General features: G+C 42.6%; 1 protein-coding gene across 3 annotated transcripts in view; it reads left to right on the top strand.

Moving 5' to 3' along the window:
- The window catches only part of LOC120945574, a 144,905-nt gene that overhangs the window by 85,945 nt on the left and 41,016 nt on the right, over positions 1-17,944 (top strand). For all 3 annotated transcript variants that reach the window (XM_040359843.1, XM_040359842.1, XM_040359841.1), the window contains exons 20-24: positions 3,065-3,322; positions 8,052-8,309; positions 8,975-9,235; positions 10,982-11,239; positions 16,574-16,828. In XM_040359843.1, the coding sequence (XP_040215777.1) occupies positions 3,065-3,322; positions 8,052-8,309; positions 8,975-9,235; positions 10,982-11,239; positions 16,574-16,828 (1,290 nt within the window). The remainder of the gene's footprint in view (positions 1-3,064; positions 3,323-8,051; positions 8,310-8,974; positions 9,236-10,981; positions 11,240-16,573; positions 16,829-17,944) is intronic.

Below are 17,944 nucleotides of genomic sequence, written 5' to 3'. Positions count from 1 at the left end.
AGGCTTAGCTGACTCCATGTGGACTGTTCAGTGGAAAAAGATGAAAGAGTTGTGACAGGAAGTGAAGACAGTTTTCAATAACACGACAGGAAATGTACATTACCATAGAACACTGCCCATCAACGGTCCTTTGTTAAGAGTGACATCTAGTGGACAATATTTGAATTACAAGTCCCAGAAGATATTACTGCATTTCCTTGTAGGCCAAAGGCATGACAGTCATCATAAGCATTCCCTGGGCTAGGTGAGACTGTGCATCACAGTCACGGCTATCTGGTAAGCAAGATATTAATCACTTGGGTGTCACACCTGAAAAATCACGCTGCTCTTGGGAAGATTTGTATCACTCACTACTTCTTCGGCAATACCCTGGTATATTTTGGGACTTATTATTCACCAAACTTTATCTTCACTTTCTTGGCAAGCAATTTGTCTTTTTTTGGGAGTTAACCCTTCACGGATTTGTGTTTGAAATTAACTCTTCACGGACTATGTTGTGTTCTTTTTGGACTCTGCATTAGTTTTCTTTTTAATAAATTTTTCATATATTAATTTTTCACATATCATTTGTTTACATATCAAGGTTTAACATTTATTTCACACATGGTTTTAACCACATAGCGCTGCACTCTTTCCATTTTTTGAACACATGTGACCTATGTGACCCCTACACTGACCCCCTGACACACCTACCTGATCCACCTGATCCTACTTCCTGCACTACTCACATTGCACTGACCCATCTGACCTACGTGACCATTACACTGACCTACCTGACACTTACACTAACCTACCTGGCACCTACACTGACCCACCTCACTACTACTTTCTGCACTACTCACATTACACTGACCCACCTGACCATTACACTGACCTACCTGACACCAACACTGACTATTACACCGACTGACACATACACTGACCCCCGACACCTACCTGACACATACACTGACCCACCGACCTTACACCTACACTGACCTACTACAAAGACCCACCTGACTCCTACAGTAGGAGTCCTATTTCCTGCACTACTCACAACCCCCTCCCCCCTCCACACAGCTCGGTGCAAATACATCCTCTGAGTCCTCCTCACCTCGGTCTGCTCTTCGCCAGGACTCTCTTCAGGACCTCAGTACTGGATGTGCAGAATTTATTCGGATTTTCCAACTCCCTGCCAGCACCATCCACCCGCAGCCCGCTCCATGGTTACAGACGCTGCACCTCCATGCTTCCATCTCCACCAAGCCTCGCCCCTCCGCTCCGCTAGACACACAGCACCGTACCAGAGCAGAGGGACAGGCGGAGGGGAATACACCGGCCCCGGCGGCTCACACTTTCAGTGCTTGTCTCCCGCCGCCATGTTCAGTGTTTCCCGGCGCACTGTGATTGGGCATATAGCGGTCATGTGCAGAGGCTGGCCTCCTAGAGCGATCGCGGACAGCCCAGCCCAGCCCCACGCCGCACATGAGGAGTCAGGGCTGCCTGCAGTCATCATGACAGGCAGGAGAAGCAGGCTCCTGATGGAGGTGCTTTGAGAACTTTTGAGGGGTGCTAAAGAGCACCCAATAACTCCCCTGGTGCGACCCCTAGGTAAAATCTTTAGAATACTGAGGTACAACAACAACAAACTCACATTATTATTATTCAAAATGTTTTTATACTTCATATAAATAAGACATTAATTTATCACTTCGCTAGGATGTGAATTTGAATAAATACAGTATCTCACAAAGGTGAGTACACCCCTTAGGCCCTGTACACACGATCAGTCCAAACTGATGAAAACGGACTGAAGTTCAATGCTTCCAAGCATGCGTCGACTTGATTCTGAGCATGCCCGGGTTTGGAACCGATGTTTTTGCATACTAACCATCGGTTTTGACCTATCGGTTAGCAGTCCATCAGCTCAATTTTTAAGCAAGTTCTACATTTCTGGACCGAAGGATAACAGACTGATGGGGCCCACACACGGTCGGTTTGGACGGATAAAACTGAACTTCAGTCCGTTTTCATCAGATTGAACTGATCGTGTGTACAGGGCCTTACATTTTTGTAAATATTTTATTATATCTTTTCATGCGACAAGAAAGTAGTAGTGTAAAGTAGTGAGTGTACAAATTGGACCCAAAGGGGCAGATCCACATACAATTAGATGGGCGCAGCGTATGTGAGATACGCTACGCCGCTGTAACTTACTTTTGGCAGCTTTGAATCCACAAAGAAATTGCGCCGTAAGTTACGGCGGCTTAGTGTATCTCTCGCGGCGTAACGGAGCCTAATTCAAATTGGCGAGTAGGGGGGCGCGTTTCATTTAAATGAAGCGCGTCCCCGCGCCGAACGAATTGCGCATGCATTGTGCGAAATGACGTCGCAAGGACGTCATTGTTTAGACTTGGACGTAAATTACGTCCATCCCGCGATTCACGGACGACTTACGCAAACGAAAAAAAAAATTCAAATTAAACGGGGGAACGACGGCCATACTTAACATAGCAGGTTTAACTATACGCCACGAAACAGCAGCTTTTACTATACGCCGGAAAAAGCCGACTAGAGACGACGTAAAAGAATGCGACGGCCGCTCGTACGTTCGTGGATCGTCGGAAATAGCTAATTTGCATACTCGACGCGGAAAACGACGTGAACGCCACCCAGCGGACGCCGAAAAATTGCATCTTAGATCCGAAGGCGTACGAAGCCGTACGCCTGTCGGATCTAACCCAGATGCCGTCGTATCTTGTTTTGAGGATTCAAAACAAAGATACGACGCGGGAAATTTGAAAGTACGCCGGCGTATCAGTAGATACGCCGGCGTACTCTCTCTGTGGATCTGCCCCAAAGTGTCAATATTTTGTGTGGCCACCATTATTTCAGTGTCATTTCTTCAGTGTTGTCACATGAAAAGGTATATTAAAATATTTACAAAAATGTGAGGGGTGTACTCACTTTTGTGAGATACTGTATATTTTACAGGTTTACTTTGATTGCATTTTGAGGATATTACCCTATGAATTATATTACTCTATGAAATATCAATGTTTATGCAACTTTTTGTGTTTCACAGCACCATGTATTGCTTCAAATATAAGCGCGCAGCTTCAATGTGGAACCAACATGGCATCTTTATTATGGGATCCTTCTCAAGGAGCTACTTCATATGCGGCTTTTGTGAGTGCCATAAATGGTTGGAATGGCGTGTGTTCATCAAATAGCACAACATGTGATATTTATGCCTTGGAGTGTGGACAAATGTACAGCGTATCACTAATAGCATCTAACTCCGACTGTAACAGCATGTCCAATGCTACCGATATCTACAGTGGTAAGACCTGCTAGAGGAATAGTGTATTATTGTTACTACATGTCATATAAATCTATAAAATACAGATCATTTTGAATAATATCACAATTTAATAATCATTACATACCCATTATTCTGGCTCGATGTTTAAATTTTTCTCTCTGAAAAAGCATTACGTTTGTGTGAACTGATTCAGTACTGAGATAAATGTACTAACCACCTTCTGAAAATTCTAGATGATTGGCTGTCTCGGTCTTCAATACTTTGAGACACCACCATGGTACAAGTATGCGCTTCAGTAAAGTCAGAGTGAAGGATATTATACAGTATATACTTCCAGGGACCTGGAGAAGACTGCTCACAAAAAGTTCAGTTGCGCAATCTCCAGACTTCTGTTAAAGGAAGTCGCAAGCCCAAATGAAATCAGAGGTGCAAATCGCGCCGATCTGCAGCTTTGAAATCACGCTGAAGCGTGATTTTAAAACCTCACCAGTGTGAAACCGGGCTAACCATCATTGAGAATATTTCAAATACACTGCAAATCACAGTATATGGAAGTGATGGGAGCACATTGCTTAAACTGCAACCAACCCTTATTCTTGAAATTCAAGGTTAAGAATGACATTTTCTATGTATTACTCACCTCACTCTTCTCACATGTATAATTTCTTAGTTGAAGCTTTTGTTATTTTAGAGTAGGTAAGGCCCCTTTTACACAGATGCACCATTCAGGTCCGCCTGTCAGTTTTGACGGTGGACCTGAACGGCCGCGCCTTGCATCTCTATGGAGCGTCGGATGTCAGCGGAGACATGTCCGCTGACATCCGACCCGATCCGATCTGCTTAAAACAGATGTATGGGGATACGTATGCATCCGTCCATGGCGGATCGGGTAAGATCATCAGATTGCTCCAAAAGAGTGGCGCCCAACAAGCCCCTCTCCTCTCAGTGAGCAGATAGGAGCTTGTCATCCGTTGGCTCAGCGGAGATCTGCGGACAAATCTCCTGCTGAGCTGGCGGGAGCAGGCGGACTCCGTAGTGAAAGGAGACTAAGGCTTAGTGCCTCTTCTGGATTTGTATTGCTGCCTGTGTCCTTGTTTGGGAGATTTCCTCACTTCTTGTTCCACTGACACCCATCACTAAGCCAGAAATTAAAAACCTGACAGAGGTTTTAAAGCAACCCTGTACTTTGTCTAATAGGTGGTGTGGCAAGTTTCTGCAAAGCAGATGACATAAGGTGACTAAATTTGCTTTCCCCACGCTTCAGCTAAACCCCCCCAAAGAATGTTATTTTATAGGTAACATGCCACATACTCCCTGCCAGGCCCGGACTGGGACAAAAAAAATAGCCCGGGCATTTTAGACTGAGCAGCCGCGACGGCGTCGCTTCATGGCAGCGGTTAATGAAGGGAAGTGGGGTTCCAACACCTTGTACCTCTGGACCCCTTTACATTACACAGCACCCTGCACCTCTGGCCCCCTTTACATTACACAACACCCTGCACCTCTGAGCCTCTTTATATTACACAGCACCCTGCACCCCTGGACCCCTTTACATTACACAGCACCTTACACCTCTGGACCCCTTTACATTACATAGCACTGCACCTCTGGACCCCTTTACATTACACAGCCCCCCACAGTTTGTTACACACACACACCCCCTAACAGTTCTGGACCCCCTGCATGTTGCACAGACCTCCCTACAGTACAGCCTACCTCCCTACAGTGCAGACCCCTTCCCTACAGTGCAGACCCCTTCCCTACAGTACAGACCCCCTCCCTACAGTGTAGACCCCCTCCCTACAGTACAGACCCCCCCTACAGTACAGACCCCCCTACATTACAGACCCCGTCTACAATACAGACCCCCATACATTACAGCTCCCCTCTACAATATATCCCCCCTCTACAATACAGACCCCCTACATTACAGATCCCCCCTACATTACAGCCCCCCTCTACAATACAGACCCCTTCCCTACAGTACAGACCCCCCCTACAATACAGACCCCCCTTACAATACAGAACCCCCCTACATTTCAGACCCCCCTACAATACAGAACCCCCCTACATTTCAGACCCCCCCTACATTACAGAACCCCCCTACAATACAGAACCTCCCTACAATACAGAACCCTTTCAGACTCCCCCTACAATACAGAACCCCCTCTACATTTCAGACCACCCCTACAATACAGAACCAACCCCCACAATACAGAAACCCCCCTACAATACAGACCCCCCCCCTTCAGACCCATAATGTACCTCAGATCAGCACAGGACTGCATGTCGGGTCCCCTCCCCCTGTGTAGACATAGAGGAGGAGGGGGAGGCGGCTTCACTTTGCTCGGCTGTGTCAGACAGCCGAGACTGATCAGATTATCAAAACTGCGTAAAAATATGTAAAAAGGTACTACAGCGCTATTACTAAAACCATATAAAATACTAAAGATAAGCTGCAGACACGTGAGGTGCACAAAACCAAAGTGAATAAATAAGAAAATATTGTGTTGCGCTGATAATCAAGTAAAAAATGGCATACATATATATATACACCATATACATAAATAAGAACCCCCTACACCTCAAATCAGGGAGGTATATGTGCAAAAGATAAACAAAAAACACTCAAAAACTATAATGTGAAAAAATTCAAATAGAACCAGCAAAAATAGTTCATGGAAAAAACACAGTTCAGTACATAGGCTAATAGGAGACAGGTGTGAGATCCACAGTCCTTTGGTGTGCAGCTGTCATTATAGCAAAAAAAATATAATAAATAAAAAAAATAAAAAAATAAAACCTTTTCCTTCTGGACTCCCCGATTAACACAGGATATCAGCCGCTCATAAGGAGAAAAGAAAGATATATGGTGCAAATAACGTAATAAAATGGGAAATGAACCCTGCAATACAATGATTGCAGTCACGGAACCTCGATGGTAAAAAGGCTCAACTGCAATCAGTCATTGAACGCCGCTCAGTGCTACGATCTCCTCAGAAGGACGGATTCGACCGTCGATCGCGTCACTCGGCTTCTCCCCCACGCGTATCGTCAATAGCCACTTGACTTATTCATGGGTTGCCATGTGACCATGTCAGCAGTCTATTTATACAAGCTGACAATGGAGGCAAGAGCAGAGGGGTGGATCCTTCACATCATTGCCGGCTGACTGGTGCGCTTTAGCCACAACATTTTAATGTGATCTTTACAAGCAAATAAAATACATATATACGAGACCATTTGGAACAAATTAAATGTTAAAATACATTATAAAATTCATTTATGCAACCTTCATTATGAACAACTAATAGCCTATACACGTCACTGCCTCCAGTGGTGAGAAGAATAAATACACCTAATATTACTCAACCACTTTCAAAAATAAATAAAACAAGGCATAGATAATCACCCCCCCTAGTGGGTGATAGTAATATTACAAGAATTACTATAGACATGACATACAATGGAAGGGGATAAAAATCCCGCATACTGGTGAATCTTCACCAAAAAAAAACACATGATCAGCTGATCAATAGGTTATAATAATAAACCCAGTCCATAAGATTTTATTTTTTTTATTTATTATTTTTTTTGCTATAATGACAGCTGCACACCAAAGGACTGTGGATCTCACACCTGTCTCCTATTAGCCTATGTACTGAACTGTGTTTTTTCCATGAACTATTTTTGCTGGTTCTATTTGAATTTTTTCACATTATAGTTTTTGAGTGGTTTTTGTTTATCTTTTGCACATATACCTCCCTGATTTGAGGTGTAGGGGGTTCTTATTTATGTATATGGTGTATATATATATGTATGCAATTTTTTACTTGATTATCAGCGCAACACAATATTTTCTTATATATTATCAAAACTGCGGCCACCGTGCCAGAGAGAAATGGATCATTGCGGGTCCTGGCCCCGTGATGTGCCGACGGGTGTCAGTGTCACTCGAGTGCGGCTTGGACTCAAACTTGAGAGTGCACTGGGGGGAGACGTAGCATGCGGCCCGCCGGCCGCCGTGGCCCACCGAACATATGCCCGGTATGCCCTATGGCCAGTCCAGGCCTGCTCCCTGCCTCCATATAGTGCAGTGCTGCTCAGTGTCTGAGTGGCCTAGTGCTCTTCCATAGACCCAGAGTCCATTTCTCTATGGGAGAGGATCACCTTTACGTTCCATCCAATTTACACCTATCTCTCAGGCAGAAAGGGGGAGATTTACTAAAACTGCTGCAAACAGAATCTGGCGCAGCTGAGAATAGTAACCAATGTCGACTTTGCAGCACTGCACCGATTTCCAAAAGTAATCCCTGCGCTACTTTTGGCGACTTTGGGGGCGATTTTACTAGACATCTGTGCATGAACCCGCACAGATGTCTTTCAAGTCGCCCCCGAAGTCAGACTGAAATGCGACTTTGAAATTGTGCGAGTTCACATGACCTTTTCATGATGATTTCAAAGCCGTGTTCAGAGTGAACAAGGGCTTAATGTCAAAGCTTAATTGAACAAACTTAAGTTAAAAAGCCGATTGGTTACTATGCACAGCTGTATCAGATTCTGTGTGTAACAGTTTTAGCAAATCTCCCCCATAGTGAGGGGTAATGTTCCAAACAGGTGCACAAACAGCAATAGAAAACCTGACAGAAGACTTCAACCTTCCATACTGTATCCCAACCAAAATATATTTTTTCTGTAATTACACCATCAATTATCATTTTTCTTTTTTTGTTATTTTATTCTCTAGCTCCCTGTATTCCACAAAATGTGAGAACAGAGGTTATCTGTGGAACAGATATAACAGATGTGTCATGGGACAGAACACCAGGAGCCAGGAACTACACAGCAACTGTGCGAGATTATGGTGGAAATACCTATTTATGCAGTACAGAGGAAACCACATGTAGAATTGAATCTCTAGAATGTGGTGAAAACTATCATGTTATAGTGACTGCACATGGAGAACAGTGTGACAGTAGAAGTACCATTGTTGAATTCCGCACAGGTATGTCAATTAGTACAATATATTCCTTGTGTATCAGATTTCCACAGTATGGCTACATTATATCAGTAGACTAGGGATGGATAGATAAACTGCAAATTCCTTTTGTAACAAACTAGACCCTATTTCTGATCACTGAATATATTTATCATCATTAGTCATTTAGGTCAACATTGGATCATTCAGAGATCCTCACTGAACTTCTGGAGAGAGTTTGTTGCACTGAAAGTAAAGGGGCTGAATAATTTTGCACGCCCAATTTTTCAGTTTTTTATTTGTTAAAGTTTGAAATATCCAATAAATTTCGTTCCACTTCATGATTGTGTCACACTTGTTGATTCTTCAAAAAAAATTACAGTTTTATATCTTTATGTTTGAAGCCTAAAATGTGGCAAAAGGTCGCAAAGTTCAAGGGGGTCGCAAGGCACTATATATATATATATTTGTATGATGTTGTGGGGGGCTCCCTCACCTGAAATTGAACTGTAAACTAAAATACAGACCTAGTACGATTGGCTGTGGGTCTTTTCTACTTTATAATATGGACAAAGCACCAGAAAAGTGTTGCCAATACTTATTATTGAGTTATATGCAGATTGTTATTACTACTGTTATGTTGCTCCTGCTAATACTGCTAAAGTGATTTTTAAATGTGTTCACTTCTTCAGGTCCATGTATTCTGTATGTATTGGAGGTGATGCCTTCCTGTACTTTAGACTTCTTGACACTGTCATGGGTCGCTACCTTGGGAGCAGATTATTATGTTGGAACGCTAACAGATCAGAATGGGGAGACACTGACTTGTTATACTTCAGATCAGACCTGTGATATCAAAGGTTTACAATGTGGGGATACCTACAATGTAACTTTAACAGCCTATAATGAGCAGTGTAATAGTGGAAAGAGTCTACCCACCTTGCTGTCCACAGGTATGTATTACTATAGAATCAGCACTGTAAAAATTGAGTTGATTGCTGCTTGCAGTCTTTATTTCTTCTTTTTTCTCTAGTTTTTGCAGATTTTGCTCAATGTGATTTCAAAGCGCTGCATTTAGAAACTTTACATTAACGCATTATTAATAATAAGTAATTTTTAAGTAGTCATTTACCTCTCATAAATTAATTCTGCTCCAAATCAGTTTTCCTACCTTTGCCTATGTCCAAAAAAATATGTTTTTGGTTTTAACAAGCAAAAATGTCTATAGAAATACAGATAAAACCCCTGCACCTGGGTAACCAAAAAATGATTACTGGTATTATGAGCATGTGTAAAAAATGGTACAGCGTTTAAAAAAAACAAGTGAAAAGGAACTAAAATAATAGATCTTAGATATACAATATTGAATAGTGAAATGAGAAAAAAATTCTCTCACTGATAGATAGAATAAAATAATGTGACAAAAATAAGTGAATATAAGAAAGTCCCACTGTGTGAATGTAACATCCAAGATATTTTAAAAATAAATGGAATTAAGTCCTTGCAGGATAGATAATTCCTTGAAGGGACATCCGAATGGACACCGAGAGAGGATAGAAGGAAATTCATCCACCATGGGAAAAAAAACATGGGAATCAATCTCACCTTCGCTGAGATCCCTTCATTGGTTGCCAGTAAAAGACAGAATCACTTTCAAGGCACTCTCCCTAATGCATAAGTGTATTCAAGGAAACGCCCCCCAATACCTATGCGAAAAAATAAAAGCCCATAACCCCAATCGCATTCTGCGATCCACCAATCAAAACCTCCTCCAGATACCCAAAGCCAGATACAAGTCCAAAGGAGATCGAAGACTTGCAGTCCAGGGACCTCGCCTGTGGAATGCACTACCAACCACCATCTGACTGGAGTCGGACCACTTGGCCTTCAGGAGAAAGATTAAAACCCATCTCTTCTGAGGTCAAGGGGTTCCTTACCCATGAAATGGATACAGCGCCCAGAGGCGATTCAGTTTGCATGTGTTGCGCTTTACAAGTCTCTCTCTCTCTCTCTCTCACCAGGAAGGCACCCAAATGTGGTAAAGTAGTCTCCTTACCCTGTCAGTGCGATCACCATTACAGTGATCTCAGCGCACCTGAGGATTTTAGGTCTCCCTCTGGACCCTCTGTAAGATGTATGAAGTGGTGCCTGTGATCTCGGATGGTCAGAAAATGAAAAAGAAGAGGACCATAGCGTAATACCGTAAAGCTGAGTTTAATAGGCAAAATTACTATGCACTTACGATTCCGATGACATTTAATAGCGATATAAAAACACATCTAGTGGAGAAGCGGCGGCTTCTCCTATCTCTCCTATGGTATAGGCTCCGGGCTCCTTCATCAAGAGCGTGATGACGAACAACAATACACCCTCTTTCAACCCTTGTATCCTATTTACTTCTGAATTTTCCAGCCAGAGGTCCCCACCTCTCCCTGATAGCAGGGTGCTATTATTATTATTATTACTATTATAATTCTTATGTTAGCAATGACTGTACAAATATGTCAGATTTTCAAATCAGTTCTGTACGCCTTTTCTAGAATACTATTTTGCTTGCAGTTTGCCAATGGAAGGTGTAAAAAAATTTAATTTATATTTCCTACTGTGTTTTTCTCTCTATTATAAGTAAAACTTTAATTCCTGATATAAAGTTTAAGCTGACAAACTTTAGTAACATCATTTTTGCCATTTTCTTTCAGCGCCTTGTGTCCCAACTAATCTGAGTAGCTCTGTGGACTGTGACACGCAGTCTCTAACTGTATCATGGGAAGTTGCCCCAGGAGCCGCAGCATATTCATTGACAGCTGTTAGTGGCCTACATGAGACTTCTTTCATAACCACAAACACATCCTATGAATTTACAGACTTGTTATGTGACAGGGTTTATGAAGTTACAGCAAGCAGCACTTCTGACAGTTGCAATAGTCAAGGAAACAGTTCACTTCATGTTAAAACAAGTAAGTATGACAATAGTTTTCGTGTAACATGCATACCCACTAACTGTTCCTATTTTCTAGGGACAGTGCCTGGAATTCAAAATTTGTCCATGCAATTTCTGTCCTTGAAAAATTCTCTGCTTTAGATGCCTTATTATTTGACCTTCTGCAAAATCCTATATACGGTATTTAATTATAGGTCTAGCTAACTCTGTATTAAACATCCCTGGTTCAGCACAATACAGTACCATCATTCTTCATCTATAATACAACTGAATGAATTATTCCTACCCTGGTCAATCAACTGACTACCAAATAGTAAATATTTACCTATTTTGGTGTTGGGGTGATTCGGCCCATGTGGCAGATGCTTTTTTCAATGAGTTATATCAGTCCAAACTGCATTTTAGAGCATTACAGCCCACTTTTATTAACCTAAACAGTTCACATAATTAGAGAGTGGGTAACCGCTCAAAGAGAACCAGGTAATCTGATTCCTGTGGTCCAAGCCAAGGGTGCAGGCAGTGCAATCAAAATGCAGGTTAGGATGAAGGAAAAAAGCTGGGACAGCCGCACTCCAAAAAAACTCCTCCTTTAATTAAAAATCACAAAATACATGCCACAGCAAAAAACAGCACAACAAAAGAAAAGCTGACGTTTCGCACTATGCCTTAGTGCTTCTTCATAGCTATGAAGAAGCACTAAGGCATAGTGCGAAACGTCAGCTTTTCTTTTGTTGTGCTGTTTTTTGCTGTGGCATGTATTTTGTGATTTTTAATTAAAGGAGGAGTTTTTTTGGAGTGCGGCTGTCCCAGCTTTTTTCCTTCATCCTAACCTGCAGTTCACATAATTAGTTTCCAACACAGGGGTTTCCACCATCAACATAAATTCTATGGAAATTACAGAGCTGACGTTTCGCACTATGCCTTAGTGCTTCTTCATAGCTATGAAGAAGCACTAAGGCATAGTGCGAAACGTCAGCTTTTCTTTTGTTGTGCTGTTTTTTGCTGTGGCATGTATTTTGTGATTTTTAATTAAAGGAGGAGTTTTTTTGGAGTGCGGCTGTCCCAGCTTTTTTCCTTCATCCTAACCTGCAGTTCACATAATTAGTTTCCAACACAGGGGTTTCCACCATCAACATAAATTCTATGGAAATTACAGAGCCACCTGGCTTTCTTGTCAGCAGCACTGCAGCTCTTGTTGCCAGTCCCTCTGACACTGTAACCCAGTTCTACAGGTTCCCTTGGTAAACTTAGCCTTTAGTCGCAGTGCCCTGCTGCAGGGCCCACTCCTGGCCTCTAAATAGGGGTTCTGATACCTCGATAGAAGCTCACTTGACTCCTGGGATGAGACCCGTCTCAACGCTGCTAGCTGGACACCTCTGACCCCTGGTTTAGACCTCCTGTCTTCATTATGGAAGCTGTTTTCAAACTAGGAGCCCTGCACTATACTCAGGCTTTAGTGTATAAGGACCCTGCACACCTGTGTACTCACACACTGCATACTCGCACAGGCTGCAGACACCAATGCCTAAACTGGCTCACAGAATAAAAGGTTCCATCTCACCCAAGATTTTGGTTTTCAATTTTTTTTACAAACAAATATCTGAAAAGTGTGGTGTGCATTTATATTCAGCCCCCCTGAGTCAATACTTTGTAGAACCGCCTTACGCTGCAATTACCGCTGCAAGTCTTTTTGGGGTATGTCTCTACTAATTTTGCATATCTAGAGAGTGAAAATTTTGCCCATTCTTTGCAAAATAGCTCAAGCTCTTTCAGATTGGATGGAGAGTGTCTGTGAACAGCAATTTTATTTTCAAGTCTTGCTACAGATTCTCAATTGGATTTAGGTCTGGACTTTGACTAGGACATTCTAACACATGAATATGCTTTGATCTATTCCATTGTAGCTCTGGCTGTATGTTTAGGGTCCTTGTCCTGCTGGAAGGTACACCTCCGCCACAGTCTTTTGCAGACTCTAAGGCCTTGTACACACGATCAGTCTATCCGATGACAATGGTCCGAAGGACCATTGTCATTGGTTAACCGATGAAGCTGACTGATGGTCTGATGTGCCTACACACCATCAGTTAAAAAAACGATTGTGTCCAAAACGCGGTGACGTAAAACACAACGACGTGCAGAGAAAAATGAAGTTCAATGCTTCCAAGCATGCGTCGACTTGATTCTGAGCATGCGCGGGTTTTTAACCGATGCTTTTGCATACTAACCATCGGTTTTGACCTATCGGTTAGGCGTCCATCGGTTAAATTTTAAAGCAAGTTCTAAAATTTTTGACCGAAGGATAACTGACCGATAGGGCCCACACACGATCGGTTTTGACCGATGAAACGGTCCTTCAGTCTGCTTTCATCGGTTTTGACTGACCGTTTGTACGTGGCCTAACAGGTTTTCTACTAAGATTGTCCTGTATTTGGCTCCATCCATCTTCCCATCAACTCTGACCAGCTTACCTGTCCCTGCTGAAGAAAAGAATCCCCACAACATGATGCTGCCACCATATAGCTTTCATTCAACAAAGGTTTTCTTCTTGCCACTCTTCAGATTTGTGGAGTCCATGACTAATAATTGTCCTGTGATTCTCCCAAGCTGTGAATCTTTAAAGCTCATCCAGAGTTACCATGGGCCTCTTGGCGCCCGGCCCGTCAGTTTAGACAGATGACCATGTAATGGCCATGTTTTGTTGGGTTTGCAGTTGTGCCATACTCTTCCATTTTCAGATGATGGATTGAACAGTACTCCACGAGATGTTCAAAGTCTGGGATATTTTTTTATAACCCAAAATGCTTTAAAACTTCTCCACAACGTTATCCCTGACTGAGGGCTTCACAGAACAGCTGTATTTATACTGAGATTAAATTATACACAGGTGGACTCTATTTACTAATTAGGTGACTTCTGAAGGCAATTGGTTTCACTAGAATTTTGCTTGGGGTATCAGAGTAAAGGGGGATGAATACAAATGCACGCCACACTCTTCAGATATTTATTTGTAAATATTTTTGAAAACCATTTATAATTTCCCTTCTACTTCACAATTATGTGCCACTTTGTGTGGGTCTATCACATAAAATCCCAATAAAATATTAGTGGAAAATGTCAAGGGGTATGAATACTTTTTTAAGGCACTGTATACGGCTGATTAAATGAGTTTGTTAGGCTCATGGTTGTATGTTAAGCTAATAACTAAGAAATAAAGACTTGGTAAACATACTGTATATTTATATTCATATCAAATGTCATGATTGGGTATACAATACTTTACAACCTCCTTAAAAAAGTCTTGTGCAGGACAATCTTTTCAGTTCATATGAAGCGTACCCTGAAATATTATTTTAAAACATTACCTGCAGTTATGTAAGGGGCTATAGCTTATGATGAGCATCTAATGCAGCAAACCATGGTATTGAAATGAGATTGGTACCAGTGTTGATCTAGCATAAAAACTGAAAAAGAAAAAAAGAAAAAACACAAACTCAACTACTTGGTGAAGGTAAAATGGAAAATGTATTACATGGCAGACTACGTGTGGGTTAACCCCGCCCCTCACCACTGCTATAGGACCTTCAACAGGGCGTATGCCTTCCCTCCACCTCCGATCATTCTAAAATTCCTTCAGAGGCTTCAATTGGAGACGATTGAAGTGGTGACAATAGCACCCTACTGGCCGAGCAGGCCGTGGTTTCCCCTCCTGATCCAGATGAGCTTCCCGGGACCCGTTGCCTCTCCCTCTCAGACCAGATCTTCTTTCTCAAAAGGCGACCCTGCACCCCTGTCCAGCGATACTGAGACTGATGGTCTGGTTCTTGAGAGGGAGAGGCTAGAGTCTCTCAGGTGTGAGTCGACAGTTATTTCTACTCTCATGAGTTCCAGGAAGCCTAGTACCAACAGAGTTTACAGTAGAATATGGGCTAAGTTTGTTAACTTTTCTACATCAACAGGAAGATCTTGCAGAAACCCTGGAGTCCAAGACATCCTCAGTTTTCTCCAGTCTGGCCTGGAGCTTCCTCTATCGGTTAGTTCCCTTAGAGTGCAAGTATCGGCTCTGTCAGCCTTTTCAGGAACGGCATGGGCAACTCACCCACTGATACGACAATTCTTCCGTGGAGAAACCTAGATTCCCCAAATGGGATCTTCCACTCGTCCTTGATGCATTGTCAATTCTAAATAACAAAGATCTTTCATTGAAGGGCTTGTCACTAAAACTGGCCTTTTTGGTGTCCATCACCTCAGCTAAAAGGGTATCGGAGTTGAGCTTTTTGGGATGTCAGGAACCTTTTCTGACTTTCTTTTCAGACCGGGTGGTCCTTATTCCCATGCTTGGGTCCAAGCCAAAAGTTACTTCCGTTTTTCACGAAAACCAGGGGATAGTGCTTCCTACTTTCAAGTCTCCAGAATCCACAGAAGTACATCCTTTGGATGTGGGTGAAACTCTGAGAGAATACTTAAGAGTCACTTCATCTTTCAGATGTTCCAATCATCTGTTCTTTTTACACTCTGGCAGCAACAGAGGAAAATGTGCTTCTTCAAGAACAATAGCGGCCTGGATTGTTCAAGCTATTCAACAAGCTTACAGGAAAAAGGGCTTGGCTCCTCCAGAGGCAGTGACGGCTCATTCCACCAGAGGCATGGCGACCTCATGGGCAGCGGCTCGACATGTGGCTCCTGATGTGATATGCAAGGCAGCCTCCTGGTATTTGATCAACACTTTCATGTCTCATTATTGTATAGAGCCTGCTTCCCTTTCTTCTGTTAATTTTGGCCTAAGAATCCTGTCAGTTGACCGGAGAGATTAAAAATGTTTTTGTTCAGCATACCCTCCCGTGTGGATTGGCTAGTTATTTCCCACACGTAGTCTGCCATGGACTCTGTCAGGAAAACGGAAAATTTATTACCAAATACTTACCGTAATTTTCCTTTCCTGATAGACTCCATGGCAGACGGAGTTCCCACCCATGAACACAATTTTAAGAGTGGGACTGAGAGTCGGCTAGTTACGGAACACTGTCTGAGGAGGTGAGCTCAAATTTATTGGATATGGGGTCCTATAGCAGTGGAGAGGGGCGGGGTTAACCCACACGTAGTCTGCCATGGAGTCTGTCAGGAAAATATATTTCAAGTTATGGCACAAGTTTAGTGTATATGTCAAATACAATAGCCTTAGGTTTCACAATTTATATATATTTAACCCAATTATCACTGCCTCAAAAAGGGAGATCATGGAAGGGTGAAAAGTAACATTGATTTTGACTCTATGTTGTTCAGGGTAGAATCATCAAAAAAAGAACTGTTATAGATGAGTAAACTAACACTTTTTTTAATGGTGTTTTTGTAGTTCCATGTCCTCCTTACATTCTGTCTGCCTATGCATCTTGTGAGAATAATTCAGGAATAATACACTGGGATAGCAGCCAGAATGCCAAGTCATATGTGGCTGTACTGGAAGGAGCAAATCCATTGTCCTGCAATACCTCCGACACCACTTGTGAGATTCCAGAGCTGGAATGTGGACAGAATTACACAGCGACTGTCTGGGCAGAGGATGGAATGTGCAAAGGAAGAGCTAGTTCTAAAATGACATTTAAAACAGGTCGGTGGAATGTTTCATTTTCAGCAGCTAATATACATATCTGTGGGAACTCCCTAGGTATAGTAAAGATTGTATCTGCCCCTTCTTTGTTAAACCCTGACCCTGTTGTATAAAAAAAAATATTTTGCCACAGCCAACACGTTTCGGGGGCTCAGCTTTCCGCCTTCATCATCATCATCAGAGCTAAAAACTAGACAGTAAGAAAATACAAAAATTCCTTAAAACTTGTTAAACTCTATGGGGCAGATCCACGTACAGCGGCGCATATTACGCCGGGCGTAGCGTATCTAAGATATACTACGCCGCTGTAACTTACTTTTTTTTTCCGAATCCTCAAAGAATTTGCGCCGTAAGTTACAGCGGCGTAGTGTATCTTTGACGGCGTAAGGGCACGGAATTCAAATAGATGTGATGGGGGCGTGTTTTATGTAAATACGTCGTGACCCGACGTAAACAATGTTTTTTTTAACGGCGCATGCGCTGTCCGTGGGGGTATCCCAGTGCGCATGCTCGAAATTAAACAGGAACAAGCCAATGCTTGCGACGAGTGACGTCATTCTACGCAAATCCCTATTCGCGAACGACTCACGCAAACAACGTAAAAAATTCAAAATGCGAGGCGGGAACGACAGCCATACTTAACATTGAGTACGCTTCATAATAGCAGGGGTAACTATACGCTGGAAAAAGCCGAACGCAAACAACGTAAAAAATGCGCCGGCCGGACATACGTTCGTGGATCGCCGTAACTAGCTAATTTGCATACTCGACGCGGAATTCGACGGAAATGCCACCTAGCGGCCGCCAAAAAAATGCACCTAAGATCCGACGGCGTACTAAGACTTACGCCTGTCGGATCGATCCGAGATGCAGTCGTATGTTGTTTTGTAGATACAAAACAAAGATACGACACGCAAAATTTGAAATTACGTGGCGTATCAAGAGATACGCCGGCGTAATTCTTTTGTGGATCTTCCCCTATATATATATATATATATATACAGTATATAGGTAAAGGAGTTTAATTACCTCAATGATTCTGGCATGCAATAACCAACAAAACTCTAAATTGAGATCTACCTGGGAACAATGGATACAATCCTATAACCTTCCCTT

The sequence above is a fragment of the Rana temporaria genome, chromosome 7, assembly GCF_905171775.1.
Source record: "Rana temporaria chromosome 7, aRanTem1.1, whole genome shotgun sequence".
Classification (NCBI taxonomy): domain Eukaryota; kingdom Metazoa; phylum Chordata; class Amphibia; order Anura; family Ranidae; genus Rana; species Rana temporaria.
Note: the sequence above shows the minus strand (reverse complement) of the source record. Positions and strands in the feature narration are given on the sequence as shown.